General features: G+C 38.9%; 1 protein-coding gene across 1 annotated transcript in view; it reads left to right on the top strand.

Moving 5' to 3' along the window:
- CNTNAP5 (contactin associated protein-like 5) overlaps window positions 1-21,056 on the top strand; it is a 951,880-nt gene that overhangs the window by 417,548 nt on the left and 513,276 nt on the right. Inside the window, exons 5-6 of the mRNA XM_011983413.1 lie at window positions 5,419-5,622; window positions 18,268-18,452. Of these exons, the coding sequence (XP_011838803.1) occupies window positions 5,419-5,622; window positions 18,268-18,452 (389 nt within the window). The remainder of the gene's footprint in view (window positions 1-5,418; window positions 5,623-18,267; window positions 18,453-21,056) is intronic.

The following is a 21,056-nucleotide window of genomic DNA, read 5'->3' as shown; positions in this document are numbered from 1 at the left end:
AATTAGGTAATGTGTGCTAATTAGTGCCTTTTCCCCTGGGGAATGGATTCAGAGAAAGAAATCTCCACAAGTGTGTTAGAGAAGTTGTGATAGAGAATATGGGAGATATATTCAGTTTTATGTTTTTGGTACCTTTAAAACTAGATATGAAGTGATCACCTATTTCCCATCTGCTAGGAAAAGCCCATGTCTACCCTTTTTATTCCTTTCTACACACTTTCTTTGTTTCCTTTTAAAAGAGAATCTGCCAAGATGCTCGCACAACACAAATAAAGATTTTGATTTCTATAACCAGACCCCATGCAGCAAATTAAGTTCCAAAGAGATATCCAGAAAAAGTGGTTATGATACTACTTCATGAAGAAAAAGCAGCATATAATAGTTTATCTTTTATTAACAGCAACCTTATAACCATGTGGGTCTTTATTATTATCATTTTAAATCTGCTTTCCAAGTGAAGTTGGGAGTGTTGAGTATTCCTAATGTCTAGGAAGGAGTATGAAGTATTCAGTTGGGGAAACCTTTGATCCTTCTTTGAAAGTTTTAAAAACCTGTTTCTGTGTCTGGGAAATGACTGGAGCCTGTTGTGTGCAATGTAATTAATATTGCGGAGGTGCAGAGTGTTTGGCTGAAATCTCTGAGAACAGCAAAGTGTGGCCCTTATCAGGTACTGGTGGTGGTCAGAGGAACGCTCCCGCGCTCCCACCAGGCTAGTTCTGTTCTCACTAAAGGCCATGCATCCTCGCTGCACCAATAAGCGTGTGTGAGTCACACGCGGATCACAGTTCCAGTTCTAGTGGCTGAGCATGGCCTGCAGAAGAAACTAACTCTCCCAGTGTGGATGGTCAGCTGGCTCTGAACGGTGAAATAGATGATGTGGCAGGAACTCAGGGGACAGTTGGGCAGCATCACACTTGGGCATAGGCACCTTGATGGGTCACAGCTCATTTCACAAGTGGCTCTGAATGGCATACCCTTCTGGGTCCAGTGTGAGGCTCTGAATTAATGTGGCAAACAGTGTACATCTGGCCCTTGTCCTCATGGCATGCACTGATGTGTTGGACAACTGGACTATAAACCACTGAGGAAACAGATGAGCATCTAATCCAGTTGCGAGGTGCATTACGAAGAGAATGGCAAGGTGCTTAGAGGGAGACTAACGGGGATGGAGGACCCCTTAGAAAAAGGGCCAGGTGGGAATTGACTGATGAGCTGAGCATCGTGGTCCGAGTGAGTAGCGCTTGGGAAAGAGCTCAGTGGACTCAGCATGAGTGGGTCAGACAGGGTATGTTTGAGTCCTGGCCCTGGCATTTGCGCATTACATACCTCTTCATCTCTTTGTGCCGTGTTTTTCTTATTTGTAAAGTGGGAATAATAACAGTATTATCCTCAAAGGTTAATTGATGTTATTACATGAATTCATGCGCAAAAAATACTTAGAGAATTGCAGGGCTTGTGATGTGGACTCCACACACATTATCCCAGCCCCACACATACATGCATATGCACATACACTAAAATCACAGCATGCCTGGAGCAGTGTGAGGGTTGAAGAAAGGAACAGAGGATGAGGTGGGAGAGGTGAGCAGAGCAGGATCATGTGGGGTCCTGGAGGCTGAAATTAATTCTCAGGGCAAAGGAAGTTCACTGAAGTACTTTAGCAATGGTGAAGTGTGTTGTTTCTCATGCTTTTTAAAGATAAAAAATGTGTCAGGTGAAGATAGCAAAAGTGGAATCCAGGAAGCAGTTCTGAAACTATTCATAGAAAATGGAAAGCAGGCAATGATGATGAGGGCGTGAATGCACGCCTACTCAGTGTGATGTGAAGGCTACCGAATCCCAAACCCAAACAGAATTTTTCACACCAAGTTCTTGATGGCATCTTTACGCCATGCTTGAAAATCTTCACTACCAAGTACTTTCTTTTATTGAACGCCTTTGTATTTTCAGGTCTGAGCTTGTGCAATTTTCACAATGACTTTGAAGGTAGGTTGCTGTAAGCCCCATCATACAGATAGGAGGAGGTTCAGAGAAATCCAAAAAGTTGCTTCAACCAACCCCGCCCCCAGGTAGTAAGGAGCAAAACCAGAATTGAAACCCAGCTCTGTTAGACTTGTTCTATTGATTGGCTTCATTTTCTCTAGGTCTTATGACAACATGAAGATGTGTTTTCTTAGAGATAACCTATGTCCCTTTGCCATCAACATTTGTATCCTTAGTGAAGTCACTAGACTAGCCAGACATTGGAGGGAATGGAATGTAGATCATAGTAACGATGACGAATGGGGAGGGAGGTGAGTGAGTGAGTGGACTGGAAAAAGGAAACATTTGAAATTCAGCACTTGACCCAAGAACTCAGGCCTCCATGCGGGGTCCTGGTGGCTAATTACACTGGAGTATGACATTATAAAATGAAGAGGGATGGGGGAAATAGCAGAAACATAATGAATATTTATATTTCCATAAATTTATCCATAACGGTTACTTGGACAAAAAAGTGTCAAAGGTATATATATGTGTGTGTGTGTGTGTGTGTGTGTGTGTGTGTATATATGTATATACACACACCTTTTATATAAATATATTTATATAAATATGTATATATTTATATATACATATAAATATATAATATTTATATAAATATATAAATATTTATATAAATATTAATCCAAATTCTCTCACTGCATTCTTACAATCAGTTGTACGTGTAAATGAATACATTGTTATGCACCATTTTATAAGGATGCAAAGCGAGGCCCATAGTTTTGACGTAAACTTACCCCCAGTCAGACACTTGGTGAGTAGTAGAGCTGCTGTATAGAGGGCTCCTCTCCTTAGTTTAATGTCTTTACCAGGGAACCAAAGGCAAATTTCCTCCATGTGGTTTCACTTCACTGCACATGGGACCCCACCTGCCATGTTCAGACTCTGTGCTCAGTGCTGGTGCTGGCTGGGAGATAAAGAGTGGTATGAGTGAGTGGACATGATGTATACAGTTTGTGGACTGTGATTCTCATATGGCATGTGATAACAAAAACAGAGGGGTGTGCCCAGTGCTAGAGAACCCCAGAGTTCAGATGCGATATCTGTCTATGGGAGTGGGACAAATGCATCCATGAATAATGATGGGATTGAGTTACTGCTTCAAAGACACACCACATGCTGTATGTCTCAGCCTGCAAGAAATGCCACACTGGGAGCTTGAGATCTTTCTGCCCCTTCTCCATCACACTGGCCTCCTGCAGTACTGAGAGGCACCAAACATTCTCATGCCTGTGTTCCCCCTCCTGGAGACACTGGGTCCCTACTTTCCCTGGGGTAACTCCTACATATTGTTAAAGGCCAATATACCACTCACTTCCTCTAAGAAACCCTGTCTGAATCGGCCCCCTTTGAACTGAGTCAGTTCAGTGAGCATTACCGTGAGCATTAATCTCTGCATTTGCCTTTAGAACCTCTGTGGGACACTATGTGGTCCTTCTACTCACTGCTGGGCACTAAAGGGGCTACCTAGGACCCAATTTCTACTCCACAATCTGGTGCAGTGGCAGAGTAGAAGCAATCAGAAGAGAATATTAATATTGCGTACATAGTGACGTACGCACTGTGCACACAGTAATTTCAACTAGAGTGTGAGAAGCCAAAACATGACAGAACAAGAAGCTTGGGGCTACTTTGGCATCCTTGGGCAGTAAATATGTGAATCAAAATTGAAAAGGCATCATTTGGGGTAAGAAGGTCAGGTGCCAACCAATAGAGTAGCCTCGATAGGAACTAAAGGATTCCTGTTATTTCAATTACTACTAATACCTCTCCTATCTATTATTGATTTAACACAAATAATGTGCCATGCACAATGAGTTCACACGGATGTGTCATCACTTTGTAAGTCTTAGCACATTTACTTCTCAAAGCAGTTTTCTCTAATGGATATAATTATCTTCATCTTATAAATAATACAATCACCTTAGACCAAGGTGACCCAACTAACAAACTATGGTCATCACAGTTGAGAATCCATTATCTTATCTATATCACAGTCCTCACTACTCCATGAGTGGTGGCAACTGTTGGTCTGCGGCCCCACTTTGGTCTGGGTGGAATCCTAGTTGAGATAACAGGCATAAATGCATTGATGAGGTAGGGAGGGGAGGTGCCGAGAAAGGTGGACATTTGTGAAAGTCTTCTGGACAGTTTCTTTTTAAAGTCGAGGTTTCCATCAGCAGCCTTATGGTTGGGACCACTTCATTCCATATAAATAAATTGTGAAGTTGGATTTTAAAACTAATTACAGAAAAGTATTATTTCATTTTCCTTTTCATTTCAGAACCTCAGATTCACAAAGAATGTTTCTAGATCCTTGGTGGAAAAAAACATTATCTTTGTGTATGCTCAGGCTGAGGATTTTAATTGCATGATGGATAATAGAAAAATTGAGTTTTCTTGGGTACTCAATTTTAAATAGAAAATCCCACTCCCTCCACATAATCACCACAATCCCACCCACAGAACATAGTATATAATGAATCAGTTTCAATGTATAATTAAACAGTCTTACATTTTTTTCTACAATAAAAGCTCATTATAGAAGTTTTTGTAATTAAAAAATAGAAAAAAAAAACATGAAAATAACCTACAACAACACATTCCAAATAGAATCTCTATTAGATTTTTGGCATAATTTGTCAGGTATGTTTGCACATACCTGTTACATAAGTTTATCTAAATCATGGTTACTTGACCTTCCCCCCCTTTTTTTTTTTTTTTTGCTTTGACAATAATGAATTGAATGTTTTGTATAAAAACACTAAAATGATAAATATCACCAGCACAGACAAGGCAGTTATGGCAGGAATGTAGTACATTTGCCCTCTTTGTTCAAATGCGAGTCTTCTTTTGCTGAGTATTTTTTTCCCACTGAACGCAGTAGAAGCCTCAGAATCCTCCTCAACACAGCCTTCTAGGGAGACAGTACTATGTGGAGTTGGCATCATTATTATATCTATTTTTCATCTCTAATGTTGTGTCTGAGATGAGGAGATCAAGTGGTTCTGACTGTCAGGAAGACAAATCATGGGAGATTATTCTAAGCCATCTGACGTAGTAAGCCAGACATAGGTACTTGCGGTATTCTCACCCTGTCCCCTCCAGCAAAAGCTGACATACCACTAATGAGAGTTTTTACTTCTAAACTGATGATCAGTTCACTTTGACTCAGTGTGTGGTGACTGCTTGTAAATGAATAATTCCCTTGAGTCTAATTAGGTTGGTTCTAGTCTACATGTTTCCTGTTGAGACTAGACCTGGCAGATCTCAAGAACATTTCTGTGAACTGGACACAAACTAATAAGGGAAACAGGAACAGCAGTCATGAGGATATGCACTGATTTTTCTCTCCCGCTCCTTCTTTGTTCCCAGAATCAGACGTTGCTGACTTTGATGGCCGAAGCTCACTTCTGTACAGGTTCAATCAGAAGTTGATGAGTACTCTCAAAGATGTGATCTCCCTGAAGTTCAAGAGCATGCAAGGAGATGGGGTCCTGTTCCATGGAGAAGGTCAGCGTGGAGACCACATCACCTTGGAACTCCAGAAGGGGAGGCTCTCCCTGCACCTCAACTTGGGTAGGCTCAGACTTCCCCTTCCAATGCCAGGGATAGAAAGCCCCTTTACTCCACAGGTCACAGTGTCTGACACTTGCAGTGTATCTGGTGGAATTCACTGGAGCACAATCTAAGTAATATTGGTGGGGATATAAATGTTTAAGGCATATATAGCATTCTTTGACACAATATAACACTGATATGTAGGGAGAGTTGCAAATTCATTGTTATGTATTTATTGGCCTAACTACGTATTTATCCATTTAATTCTCTTAGTAACTCAAACTCTAAACAATCTTTCACAAGTTTAACTGTACACACATTTTATAAGGAGGCTTGTATATACACATTTTATAAGGAGGTTTGCTCAGAATTTATTCTATTAGGTACATTTAAGAAAGTTAAGTTTCAGAGGGAAAATGAAGGAGAAGCATTTTGGTTGCTCTGGGTTATTTTGTGTTGGGGAAGAGGGGACCATAAGTGTGAGGCAAAAAAATCTAAGTTTCTAGGCATTCCCATGTCTTTTTAAGGGAAACTATTTTCTTTAGGTCCCCTTGCTGTACCAGGGTAAGTCCCAGACTCACCAGATTCCATTAAACTTAGTACAGAAGTACTCCTGCCTCCACACGGTTAGGACACAGCCTGCCACTGTGGGCTGGCGTCCATCAGGACCTGTTGCGCTGCAGGTAGGTCGCGTTCATTGTGACCAATTTCTTATCCCAGAGAAAGAGGAGAGAGGCCCAGCCCCCTGTACATGATCAAAGGCACTTCTGAAGGAAGGGTAAGTTGAGTGCAAAAGGCAGGAGCACAGTTCCCAAGGATGCAAACAAAAAAACAAAAGCAAAACAAAGCAAAACAAAACAAAAACGCTCTTCTATAGGAAAAAGAAAGAAAGGAAAAAAGAGATAAGCTGAAAAAAAAGTAAATGACTGTTTTTCGTAAGAATGACTCCCTGCTTCCCATCTGATATTTCCTAATATTAAAGGGAGAGGAAAATAGTTATCGTTTTGTCTTTACTATAAAATAGTAAAGAAGGAAAGAAATTGCAAAATGTAATTTGTAACATCAAGTTGCATGGAAGATTGACCAAAAAAAAGTTGCATGGAAAATTGACAAAAAAGTTAAATAAATTTTAGCAATTAGCTGGAGAGACATAAGAATGAATATTAGTGCCCCCAAACCAAACAGTATAATTTTGAAGCATTTCTGAGGGTCTTCTTGGGGCCCCATGGTGACTGTAGGCAGGGATAGCAGAAAGAATCTCTAGATTTCAAATTAACTCAAAATTGACACCTAATATATTAGATGAAGTACACTCCAAAATACCTTTAAAAGTAGAATCTCACCTAGAAGAGAGTGGTAAAAAATTGTGCTGGTAACCTCATTGGTTGTAATTACCATAACTAAAGAAGCAAGCATCAGAACTTTCTGAATGCTGGGTGTCCAAGTACTACACAAACATGCATCAATCCATGAACTGGTTTTCAGTTTTCCAGAAAGGAGATCAGATGAATGAAGCTGAGCCTCCCAGTTACAAGTGGCTCACACAGCATTTTGAGTTGTGGGTAAAGTTGTTATTACTTATCAAGAGCAAAGCAGGTGTCTTCTACTGGTAACATTAAGAAATCTTTCAGTTACTACTGTTTAGATTCCCAATTCAGGTATGGCATTTCACATCCAAAACTCTGCTCCCACATACAAAATCTAATGTTGTAAACCAGATTCATTCATGGTGTGGATGGTAGAAATAGCATAGGTATGGTCATGTAACACGTTTTGTTTTGATTACAGATGTGCCATCAAATTATGTTATGTTTTTTATTTTATTTATTATGTGATTTATTATGGTGAATGTCTTCTGAGCCTCAGTTTCCTTATTTCCAATCTGGGGCTAATGACTTGTCTTGCAGGGTATGGACCTGAAAATCAAGAACACTATAAATACATTTTCTATAGCAATGAGTAAACATGGACAAATGCCAAAAATAGAAGCTCAGTATTGCTCATGTATTCCAACAATATCTGAATGCCTCACCCTGAACTATGCTGGCTTTTCTGAATATAAATGGAATATTAAGATGAATAGCACCGACTTCTTGCTACGATACGTAGATGGCAGGATAAGTCTTTCTTCCCAGTTTCCGTCTTCTCTATATTTCCAACCATGGTGGTAATTAAGTAAAACCTTACTTGGTGAATGATTAAGTAGTAAGAATATATTTTAGCTATATTCTGCATAGTTTAAAAATGTCTTCATCCTTTTTATCTGTTTCTGAAGCTCTTCCTTTTTATCGGTTTACCACAGTTGAGTGTTTTCTGTACTCACCTGTTTGAAGCAGTCACCGAGGATACTTCTTAAATAGCCTAAGTTTCTAGGTTCCTCTTCTAGAGAAACACTGCCACAGATTAGTACTTTAGCCCCTCCTACCTCATTACAGCTAGAAGATCTCTGGAAGCACTAAGCAAAGGGGAGTGATAATACCTCTGCTTTGCCCATAGTGGAAAATCTATTAATACAGGTTTTATAAGCACCAGGATAACACCTTGTTCATTTCTGTATCTCTAGCCTTTAGGAGAACCCCTTCCTAAAGTAGGTGCTTGAGGAAAATTGAGTACATTAGAAACAGGGTTTTCATCACAAATTTCATTATTCCTGTCGGGCTTGTTCACCTTCAAGTCTGCACTCCTGACTCCTCCATGATCCACCACTGTCTCTGACAATGGGGTATATTTACAGAGTATCCACAGTGTGGTTAGGTCCAGTCCAATCCTCAAGGAAGACTTATGGCATAAGTACATATTAGCCCCAGTTTACAGATATGAAATAGTAGGCTCAAAGAGGATAAATTACTTGTGCCATTTACACAGACTGTGGTTAGTGTAGCTACCATTACAATCTACTTATATCTAACCAGGTGTTTTGCTATTAATTTTAGATTATAAAATATTTATCAGTTTTTAAAAAACTGAAAATACTATAAAAAAGGAAAAAAATCAAAATCCTACAACCTGATTATCTCTTTTACTAACATTTTAGTATCTTTTCAATATTTGTCTTAGTTATTTATATGAATTCTTTAAATATTATTTTAAAATACTGTTCTTTTCCTGTTGTCACATAGCCTCAAAGGGGAAAGAGTTTATGACATCCATGATCAGGTTTGTTCTGTTAAAAAAATGAATCAGAAAAGCAATAGAAATATAGGAGAGCTGAGAGACAGAGAGAAAGAGAGGCAGGATTCAAGTTAACGGGTTAAAGAATAGCGCTGGTCAAATAAAGAGAGTTTTGGGTTTTCCCTCTCCAATTTATATGGACATTTCAGCCATGTCTCCGTTAGTAACAGTTCTTCATCTGCAATGTGTATTCATTTTCTAATCAGTTACTTGCAATTCAGAAATTCAGGCTAAGAGTGAAGAAGTCCAGCACCATGGTCAGCTGCTCAGGATGGCTTTGTGGCTATACCTAGTGTTCTTTTCTAGTGATGCTCTTTGATGAGTATCGAATTTACATTACATAGTTACCCTAACCCTTACTGTGTCTGGCTTGGGTAGAGACAGTCCTACGGAGAAATTGAACTATGTGGTTCCTCTTTGCCTACTTTCTTAGAGTAGAACATTGGTATTTTCCCGGAACTACTAAACGGGAAAGAGATTTCTTCTTTCAATCCATAAGGGGGTTAGACATGTTTCCTTTCTCACTTTTTACACATCTCATTCAAATTGCCAATGGCAGTCTGCCCTCTGCAGAATTACAAGAGTCTGAACCCATTCCTGCAGGTAGAGAATCAAAGAGCGGAGATATGACGTGACAAGAGAACTGTTGTAAGAATGAAGAAGACATCAATAGTACATGCGGGTCGCTCGTCCTTACAAGAGCCCAGTGTCTTTTGACTGAGGCAGGATGTTTATGCAATCCCCAATACATACGGCTGTGGTAAAGTGAGACTCAAGTGAGACTCCTAGAATAGAACAAACATCTGAGGAGCACCCGGGAGCAGAGTACAGGGTTCAGGCGCCAAAGCATGTGATTGCATAATCAACCATTGAGATGCCAGAGAAACTTCTTTCCATTATCCAAAGAGTCAAATGAACATTCAATTTAGCTCTTTTGAAACTCAGGCATTTCAGTCAGCCAACTCACACATATTTATGGAATGTTTATCATGTTTCTCGAATTGTACTAAACACTATAAAAGTTTTTTCAGTTGCCATTTTTTGAGAGCCCACATTTAGGCATTGCATTAAACATTTAAAATACATATTTAAATTACACGACAATCCTACAATCTATATCCAAACCCATTAACAGATGAAGAACTGCTGGTCCGTGATTCCCAGTAAGTGGCTCAAGGTCACATAGCTGCATAGCTGTAGATATGGGATTATAGCCTTATCCAATCCTCCCCCAATTCTCTGATGTTAATCACTAGAATGTTATAAACTTTTATAAGACAAATAATAAAAATTACAAAACAATTCTAAAAAATGTTAAATATCAGGCAGACAATATGCATGTGTTAAGTTGTGAGAATGGAGAGATGAAAAAGGAACAGAGGGCTCCAGAATCAACCTTGAGCAATCTGGAGATTTTATTATGGAGAGGTGAGAAAAACAGGCATTTCATTCAAAGAATCAATGGGATAAAATGCACCACATTTTTCATAAATTCTGTCATTATGTAATAAGAATAGGTAAAACAAGTACAGTAAATAAGGCACTGAATTCTGCACTGGGGGTTAAAAGTTGGATTTATCAGTATCTATATTCAAGAGGCTCTCAACCTAGTAAAATAGTTATTTCTATTAGCTTGGTTATATTTAGCTTGGTTATATGAATTGGAAATTAAATAACTATGCATCATCAAAATCATGTAAGAAATGTATTAAGATAATGTTTGCGAAGATAGCAAAGTCACAGAAGATGGACACAAGTTAGACACCTCAGTAGAGCAACAGCTCCTAAATCTGGAGAGTGTTGTTAGTCAATACGATTTAGAAATTTCTTAACAACTAAGGACATGTGTTTCATGCTTTAGAGAAACATAGAGACTTGCTCTGGATTGAAGGTCAAGTCCATTGAAATCACATTGTTTCCTGTCCGTTTCTTATTTTCTCCAGGGCTCTCACTTAGATACGTAGGAGACCATTCACTAGCCTTGCATATTGCCAAACCAAGTTGAAAGGGAGTACCTTTATAATACTGGCTGGGACAGGGAGGTGCAATTTGTCTTCTCATTCTGTGTCATGTCCTCCCTTCTTAGTGTTGCCCCATTTTACTTTTCTACAGCTCTCTGTTTTCCAATCCATTAAATTCCTTTGCAAACAAATGTCCTCCCTTCCTACTAAGCTACATAACTTACATGCGTATATGGGAGATACAGATAGTAAGAGCGTGAGAAATGAAGGAGAATGAGAGTATCCATTTTTCCACTAAAAGTAGTGGAGAGAGTTTTAGCTTTGGAGTCAAATAGAATTGGGTTGTAACCCCAATTCTTTGAGTCCTTAGGTAAATCTTGTGGCTTCTTGGAGACTAACCTTTCTGCAGGGTTATTATGGTCAGGAATAAGTAGGACAACATATGTGAAGTGTTTAACTTGTGTGAGAAGCTTAAGAAATACAAGTGAATATCGGTGTTGATAATCTGACAAATTAAAGGTGGGTGGAAAAGTTGATTCTGATGATCTGATAGAGGCAGTCATGAGGGAATTCACATGAGTGGCCACCTGTTTTATCAATAGTGAATCAAACCCTTTTCAAGAATGACTTTTTTTTTTTTTTTTTTTTTTTTGCTCAAATACAATCTTAAACACGAGAGTTCCCATCCCGTTTTTCCCAGGCTGTCTGAAATTCACAGATTACGAAAGTTAAAGTGGTATCCATGTTTGAATAGTTAAGATAAGACCTAGCAAGAAGATTTAATCAAACAAGGCATTTGGGTGAAAACAGTGCCACATGCATGCCCTTTACCAGAAAATGTGAGTTCTAAGTAAGGGTGAAAGAATTGGCATGTGTATCCACAGCATCTTGAGGTGGAGGGAGAATAAATAGGTAAAGTTAAACATGTTTTGCAAACATTTCAAGCTTCCTATAAAAATTGTTATATTTCTTAGGGCCTTGGGTAGTATATATATATTATTTCATTTTAACTATATTTTAAACCACATGAAAACAAGTTTTATTTCATTAGAAATAATTATTTCCCTTATCTATTTCTGATCCCAAAGTTAATTTCTGTCTAGTTTTATTGTTTTTGTCCTTCACAATTGCCCATGAAAACTTTTATCTTTGTCTTAAGAAATTAGAAACTAGTTAAAACTAGTAATTGAACCTCAAATGCCACTGAGATAAAACTTAAAATCGATATTCTAAGATCAAGAGTTTGACAATTTCTTGAGAATTAAGTGTTTTGTGATCTCTAATAATGGAAATTTCTATGGAAAACGAAACATTTCTGAGGACTACCATCCTACTCTTCTCATAAATACAATTCTAAACATCCTTTTTTAATGAAGAGCAGAAATTTTGTTTTCCCAATTTTTTAACCAAACCAAGTTTCACTAAACTTGTTTTGATATAAGATATCTGAGTGTTGGTATATAATAACTATATAATGGAGAAGGAGTGATGAGATTTATCCATAGGTGCTCCTTTTTGGTTAATTAATAAGTAACTTGTAATTCCCAAGAGATTCAATAATTACACATCTCTGATACATAGTCTTCAACAAATATACTATGCAGTGTCAGGTTTGTGTTTTTAATTAAGTTTATTTTTCTCATTATCCAAAATAGTTATGCTCACTCTAAAATACAGAGAAAAGAAAAAAAAAATGATTGTGGCAAATGCATTATTCAATTTTACCCACACATAGTGCTTATTTGTGCCTTTTCCAGACTTGTATTTAGTCTATATTTTGTAGATTTGTCTTCTGCTCATGTATATTTTAAATCAGTATAGTCTAATTATTGAGTATTCTATTTATTTATTTATTTATTTATTTATTTATTTGAGACGGAGTCTTGCTCTGTCGCCCAGGCTGGAGTGCTGTGGCCTGATCTCAGCTCACTGCAAGCTCCGTCTCCCGGGTTCCCGCCATTCTCCTGCCTCAGCCTCCCGAGTAGCTGGGACTACAGACGCCCGCCACCTCGCCCGGCTAGTTTTTTGTATTTTTTTAGTAGAGACGGGGTTTCACCGTGTTAGCCAGGATGGTCTTGATCTCCTGACCTTGTGATCCGCCCGTCTCGGCCTCCCAAAGTGCTGGGATTACAGACTTGAGCCACCGCGCCCAGCCCCGAGTATTCTATGTATTAAATATTACTTTTAATGTTATCAAAAACGGCAGTCACAACTTTTGAAATAATGTATCTTATAAATATTTTGATGGCTATTTAATATAATACTTCATCCAGTGAGTCTACCTAAATGTACTCAGATTTTTTTCTCCTTCCAAATTATTGCATATTATATGCAAGTTTTAAATCACTAGCCACTTAAAAATTTTTCCACAACATTTCAGCTTGCTTTTTTAGAATAAATTTACAGAAAGTGGTTTACTAGGCAAAAAGTTGTGAACGTTAGTTTAAGTCCCTTGACACTAACTGAAATGTTTTTCCAGAAAATTGGTGGGACTCAATTTTGCATTATCTTTGGGCATATATATACATACACACACACACACACACTCTAAGTAAATGAACAATGTAAACAAGGGCATATATATATATATATATATCTTTGGGCATATATGTATATATGCACTAAGTAAATGAAAAATGTAAACAAGGAGCAATGCTAATCCACTTTTGAGAAAAGGTCAACAAATTGCTCTAAGTATTCATAAAAATTTCATGAGCTACTTTGCATAAAATGATAAGTGTGTTAATTAAGTTTATGGTTTCATTAGATGCAGTAAATGAAAGGTAGTCACTATTTAAGAAGAAGTACTTTTATTTTCCTAAAGTCTTAAAATTATAAGAAACAGAATTGTTGGATGCAATAAGAGTAGCAAACTTTCTGAGCCAAAGGTAAGACCCAAGAGAGAAAGGACTGACATTAAACCTTGAAGAGGGTAAAGGTAAGGTTACTGATGCTGGCTCTGCTTCCCACTCTTCTACACCACGGAGATGTTTCTGTCCATTGAGATGGTGGTGATGATGGTGTCAGTGGATGCAAGAAGGGTACAGTGAGCAACAACCAACATGACCTACTACTGGAAGCTTTAGGATTTGAAGATCCAAATCATGTACTTAGATTGCCTTGATCCAGTCAACATAACAAATACCACCCTATCCAATTTACTAGTGTTCTCCTGCCATTTGAAAGTTATACAATCTATTTCACTAACTAAGACCACTCAAGGATTTTAAAATAGTGGAACTGAGACAATTTGGTAGCCATCTCAAAACATAAAGGTAGAACTGTGTCTCATACAGTACATCAGCAAAAATTTCAGTTGAAAGGAAGTAGAGAAAATTAGAAGAATTCTTCAGTGATCTCAGAATAAGGAGAACCATTTAAACTATGATACAAATCCAGAATTAATAAGAAAAATGATGGATTTGTTCCCAATGCACAAATACCTGAGTAGTGAATTTAAAAAATCAATCAAACAAACAAAAACAGGAAAACAACATCAAAAAACAAATAAAGAAAGGCAAAAAGGTATTTTCAAAATTCATATCACAAGCAAAATATAGGAAGAGACAGTTCAAAGAAAAGGAAATAAAACTAAAAAGATTTTCCAACTCATTCTTATTAAAATAAATGCATATTAAAATTACTCAGAAATACACTTTTTTAACCTACCAGACAGGCAAAATTTTAACGCTAGACCATATGTTGTTGACAAGCCTGTGGTAAATGCACTCCTAGGCATTTAAATAGGCACGGTCTTTATATAGCACATTTTGGCAGCATTTGTCAAAATTGCCAACATGAAAGCCTTTGTCCTCCAGTTCTTCATTTAAGAATGAATGCTACAAATATGCTTGTGCCCAAGCAAGATAATGTCCACATAATAAAGTATTTCAACAGTTTTAGAGATCTAAAGTAAATAGAAACATCTAAATTTGTATCACTAAGAGCTCATTAAGTGAAATATGATACGTTCTATATATCATATATATGATCATATATAATTATGTGTCATATTACGTGTATATAGATCATATATATTATATGTATACATATTAGAGCGTGGAATACTATGCAGCTATAAAAAGGATGGGAAAGCTCTTTATATTTTGATAAAGATTTTCAGGATAGATTAAATAAAAATAGAAAGTAGGAGATAAATGCACATTGTATTTTACCATCAGGGTAAAAACTTAAATGAGTAGAAATAAAGAAAATCTATGTTTGCTGCTTGCATACACCTAATATTTTTCTAGAAGCACGAGCAAGATGTTAACAGCAGTGATTACCTGGGGCTATGGAAGATGAGCAGATGGAGGAAGTGAGGAAGGGAGGGAGGGAGGGTGTGTTACTATACCCAAAGTTACATAAAAAATAAAATCAGTTTGACTGATTCATAATATTGATAAAATTTATCTTTTGAAGCAGAATTGTGTGGAAAATATTAAAATATTTTATTTTAATCATTATTATTATTGGCTCTATTAAAGAACTCACGAGATCATTAAAGACACAAACAGCACATAGAACAAACAAGTTGGAGAAACGGTGTAATTCCTTGCCCTGTTTTTTGTGGTTGTTGTTGGTGGTGGTTTTGTGTGTGTGTGTTTGTGTGTGTGTGATGTATAATGAGTTTAAATTTTCAAATGTTTAGAATTTGGACTTATTAATAAATTATTGTTCAATGCCTTTCTTATTTTAAGAAAAAAGTGAGATGTAGCTCAATTTCAAAGTGAAAACTCCAATATTAAATCTATCTGCCTTGTTACATCTAGAACTGACAGTTTATAAAGCATAAAGTTTCCTTCAGTCAATGTTAGCTCCTGAATCATTTCATCTTATAAATAAAAACTGTGTGTGTGGGGTGGCGGTGGTGGTGTTCTTTATTCTATCTCCATCAGCTGGAAGCCACCTCCTGCCACGCCTCATCATTACTTGGATCCCATTCTTCCTGTACTCTTCTTGCCTGAGCCCCGTTATGCCCCATCTATCCAGATTATGGCCAATCTTATAGCCAGTCTTACCTTCTAATCCAATTCCCACACAGCTGCCAAAATAACCTTTCTTAAAAGTAATCTGCTGGCCGGGCACGGTGGCTCACGCCTGTAATCCCAGCACTTTGGGAGGCTGGGGCGGGGGATCACTTGAGGTCAGGAGTTGGAGACAAGCCTGGTCAACATGATGAAAACCCTTTTCCACCAAAAACATGAAAAATTTGCCTCATGTGGTGGCCCCCACCTGTAATCCCAGCTACTCTGGAGGCTGAGGCAGGAGAATCACTTGAATCCGGTGGCAGGGGTTGCAGTGAGCCCAGATCGTGCCATTGTACTCGCTCCAGCCTGGATGACACAGGGAGACTGCATCTCAAAAACAACAACAACAACAACAACAACAAATACCCACCAACCAACCAACCAAACAAAAAAACACAGTAATCTGCATTAGTAACCTCTGCCTACTCAACGTTCCATTTCTTAAAAAAGAGGTAAACCGTGTAACCTAGCATACAAAATCCTGGATAATGGGATCCAGGCCGACGAGCGCCTGGCACTCAGCTGCTGGAAGTCTTGAGCCACGCTCCCCTACATTTCTAACCCTGGCTGCTGCTTCTCCTGGCCTTGCAACCATGCTCCTCCTTCCCTCAGGTTTCAGCCTGTCCCTGCTGCATAAGGAGGGTTTCACAGCACCACACTCTGCATTTCCATGGCTCTGTGCACTAAGTGCTGGAAACCTGCATATGTTTTATAGATTTATTTGATTAGCATCTCTACACTAAGACCTTCAGAGAGGACAGTATACCTTTAAACTCCGTGTCTCCTTGATACATTACCTGTCACTGTGACCAGCTCAGGTAGATCACAATACCGTTCTTTTCTTTTTTAGATGGAGTTTTGCTCTTGTGGCCTGGCCCAGGCTAGAGTGCAATGGTGTGATCTCAGCTCACTGCAACCTCCACCTCACAGGTTCAAGCGATTCTCTTGCCTGAGCCTCCCAAGTAGCTGGGATTACAGGCACCTGTCACCTTGCCTGGCTAATTTTTTTTTTTTGTATTTTTAGTAGAGATGGGATTTCACCACATTGGCCAGGCTGGTCTCAAACTCCTGACCTCAGGTAATCTGCCTGCCTTGGCCTCCCAAAGTGGTGGGATTACAGGTGTGAGCCACTGCACCTGACTCACAATACCTTTCCTTAGGAGAAAGAAAGGGAGGGAGAAAAAATGAAAATATCTTTTAATTCATCAGCATAATCCATCAAAGAATGAAAACTAAGAAGCTCTGCAACAAACAGTGAATAAACCCATGAAACCAAGTCAGCTATTAATTCACCAGCTTCACTTTTCTAATTACAATGAGTTTGATGCCCCCACCCCTATAGGAAGCATCCAAGTTACTCAGTGAAGGGAATGGTGCTTTGGGTCATATTGGAGGTGGGAGTGAGCAGCCTTCGGGGAAGTGGCAACTCCTGCCTGCTGTACGTCATGCTGTTGAACAGGCTGCTGCAGCTCTACTGGAGAAAACACTTCCCAAGAGGGAGGAGAGAGACATTTAGCTTTCAGTTACTAAGGGACTTAATATATTAAATGTTGCAAAAATTGAAAATGTCTATATACACAAACGTTAGTTCTATTTAATTGTTCATTTTGCTAAGGTTGAAGCAATTTCCGCGGGGGAAGATAGAAGCTGTAATCTTTTTGGTAGAAGGGTACAGCCAGGGACTTCCATAGAATTGAGAGAGAAGGAGAGGGAGGGGGAACCAGGCAGGTTGGATTGCAAAGCATTCCTTTCCAGCTGCATCTCTCATGTCTTCTCAAGGGGGTCTTGCAAACTCAACAGAAGCTAAATCCTCAACAGTATGACTTGAGCCATGAACCATAGCTGTGGTCAAAGTAAAAAGGATGAGGCAGACCTCCATTCAAGTCCTGACTGTACCTGAGGCATGCATGCCTCATCTCCCTGAGCCTCAGGGTCCCTAGTTGTCAAATGGAGATGATAATTTTCCCTTAGAGGATTAAAGATGGTTATTTCTTCCTAAGTGCCATGCATACAGTAGGTACTCAGCCATGGCATATGGAATGATTACTTCCTTGCCGCTGCTTTTGCCCAGAAACTTACTAGCTGTCTTCCCTTTACATATCCCAGCTTTACTCCTCCTTCTAGGCACAGCGCTTAATTGGCTTTCTCCACTCAAGAACCATTCAAACTCAAAGAATATTCATTCTTTCTAAAAACAAAATCCCCATTTTCCATCATATTTATGTAGCCATAAGGACATAGTTCCTTTTATTATTTATTTTTTCAAGTCTTGAAAACATGCCCTATTTTGCCCAGAAGGAGGTATGCATATTGAATTTGATTCTGGAATCTGTGGGCAAAGCCTGTTATTACTTCCCAGGTCCAGCACAGTTCCTGGTCCATAGGGAGACATCATTCTTTGCCTTTGTAACAGAGATAGCTGCCTTTGCTTGTATAGCATTCTGGTGTGCAAAGCTGCCCTTGGACACAGACATCATCCTGCCTTCCTCCCCTCTTCACAGATGACAGCAAAGCGCGGCTCAGCAGCAGCCTGCCCTCTGCCACCCTGGGCAGCCTCCTGGATGACCAGCACTGGCACTCGGTCCTCATCGAGCGGGTGGGCAAGCAGGTGAACTTCACGGTGGACAAACACACACAGCACTTCCGCACCAAGGGCGAGACGGATGCCTTAGACATTGACTATGAGGTGAGTTGCTCCTCCCTGCACCTCCCAGGCCCCTTGCTTCAATGAACGCAGCAAGAAAATCAGTGAGCAGAGCAACTGAGAGAAGTGGTGAGGCACTGAGGAGTCTTACCCTGGGACTTACTTCCTCCATCTATGCCAGATAGTCTACAAGGAAAGGCGTGCAGCCAGAGAATCTGACCAGTGAGGGAGTGAGGGTTAAAACACAAGATAGCAGGTGTGTGCATTTTAAAGTCAGCAGGTCTCCTCATTTTTTTTTTTTTCCTGCTTGTAACCTTTCTGTGCCACTGCCTAGTCTCTTGGTTATGTACCTCCTTAAAAAAAAAAGACTTCAGTTATCTGTGGTGATGAAAGATATTTAAATTACAAACAAAACCCATGGAATCTGAAACCTGCAGTCAAGACACTACCCTTTGACTTTCACTCTTCCGATGCAAACTTTTGACTAATACCATGGTGAGCTGTTTCTTCCCTGCTGTCTTGTAGAAGAGGTACGGTGAAATGCACCAATTCTACAATACAAAGAAAGTTGCACAAAGCTCTGCAAACTGGCAGCCAAGAGTTCGCCATTTTTGCTAGTAGTTCAGTTCAAGGAATGCATATTGTGCCCCTGCTGTACACCAGGCTCTGCTGGGCCATAAATATTCAGTCTCTGAGTTGGAGAAACTGAGATAAGCCCTTGCAGAACAAGGAGGTAAAGGCTACAGTGGATGAAGCCCCTGTCACTGAAGGTTTGGAATATAGAAATTTTATATTTATATAGGAAACAGGGCATTTAATTCAACCTTGAAAAATAGCAGAAGTTTTCTAGCAGGATAAGCTGCTAAGTCTTGAAAGAATAGGGTGAAAAGATTGGGGAGGCATGACAGAGCGTGGTTTAAAAAATGTCAAACAGTCCAGTATTTATGGAATTCAAAAGAATGGGCTATCAGTGGTGTGTTTGAGTCAGCTTGTTACCAGTTTATGAGTTTCAAGTTGTAGATTTTCAGAAATTTTTGTGAGCTCTTGGTTAACCTAGCCATTATTAAAAATTAAGTTGGCTGGGCGTGGTGGTTCACGCCTGTAATCTCAGCCCTTTGGGAAGCCGAGACCAGCAGATCATGAGGTCGGGAGATAGAGACCATCCTGGTTAACATGATAAAACCCCGTCCTTACCAAAAACACAAAAAATTTGCCAGGCGTGGTGGTGGGTGCCTGTAGTCTCTCATACTCGGGTGGCTGAGTCAGGAGAATCGCTTGAAACCGGGAGGCGGAGCTTGCAGTGAACTGAGATTGTGCCACTGCACTCCAGCCCGGGAGACAGAGCGAGACTCCGTCTTAAAAATACTACTACTAATAATTACGTTATATAAATGTGAAATTAGTTTTAAAAGCTAATAAACTCATTGATTTCTAATTATTTCACTATATAATATTGATTTGCTGTCTCTTTTAACCAACGGTGCTCTGGAGGAATTGCATGACTATTCTATCTGTGTTGTGGGGATACTGTATGTTGGGCTGCGACCACACAGCTCTCCCCAATTCCATGTTCAGTGAAATCCCTTTGACAGCTTGAAGTCTACCATAGTGGAAATACTTATACCACAGAGGTTGACATACATTACAAATCAGGGACTGCTTTATTGTTTTGAGGATTGTCTAAACCAGGGGTCAGAAAACTAACTGGCTTGTCTGGCTTGAGGCCTATTTTTTTATGATGTGTGAGTTAAGACTAATTTTTACATTTTTAAAGGGTTGTAAAGGAAATAAAGAAATCTTTCGAAAAGAATATATGACAGAGACTTTATGTGCTACCGATAAAATCATTCAACAAAGGTCAGCAAAAGCATTCTATAAAACTCAGCTGGTTGTACAGAACTGACAATAATAGATTATTGCATATTTTATCATTATTCATAAATTGTGTGCTACACATTGTTAATATCATTAAAATAATCTTATGTTTGGATACACAGTCATGGCACACCGACACATACATACCTGTGTGTGTGTGTGTGTGTGTGTTCCTGTGTCCCACCCTGGACAGCCTGCTAGGAGACAATTTCAATCACTAGTGGGATAGATAATAGAATGGTGGAGGTGGAGATGAATAATTGAAAAATCGGGACTTATTTTTTCAATCACTATCATGAGAATAAGAGAGCTCTTTTGATCTTAACCTTAGTTTAGTAGACTGTGGATAAAATATGCCATTCATTAACTTCAAAAAAGAATTTGTCGCTCTTTGACTCAGAATACAAGATAACAGGTGGATATTTTTGAGTTGCTGAAAACTGGAAATCTGTGAATATCAATCACTCTCTTTTGTCGACTTGTTTAATTGATTGACAAAAGAAAGAACACACTCAATATTGGAACCACCTAAAAGAAAAGAGATATCTTTTATAAACTCGAAGACAACAACAACAGCAGCAAAAAAAAAAAAAAAAAAAAAAAAACCTATAAAATCATCTCGTCATTCCCCCCACATACGTTCCCTTTAATGTCCCAGAAGATGGTTCTAAAATTCACTCTGTTGCCAGATCTAACGTTTATTACAAGTCCATGTCTGCTTATTTTTTGTCTCTTGTGTATGGAATCTGTATGAAATCACAGCCGAGTGAC

This window comes from Mandrillus leucophaeus, unplaced genomic scaffold, assembly GCF_000951045.1.
Source record: "Mandrillus leucophaeus isolate KB7577 unplaced genomic scaffold, Mleu.le_1.0 Scaffold25, whole genome shotgun sequence".
In the NCBI taxonomy this organism is placed as follows: domain Eukaryota; kingdom Metazoa; phylum Chordata; class Mammalia; order Primates; family Cercopithecidae; genus Mandrillus; species Mandrillus leucophaeus.
This window is presented reverse-complemented; position numbering and strand designations above follow the sequence as displayed.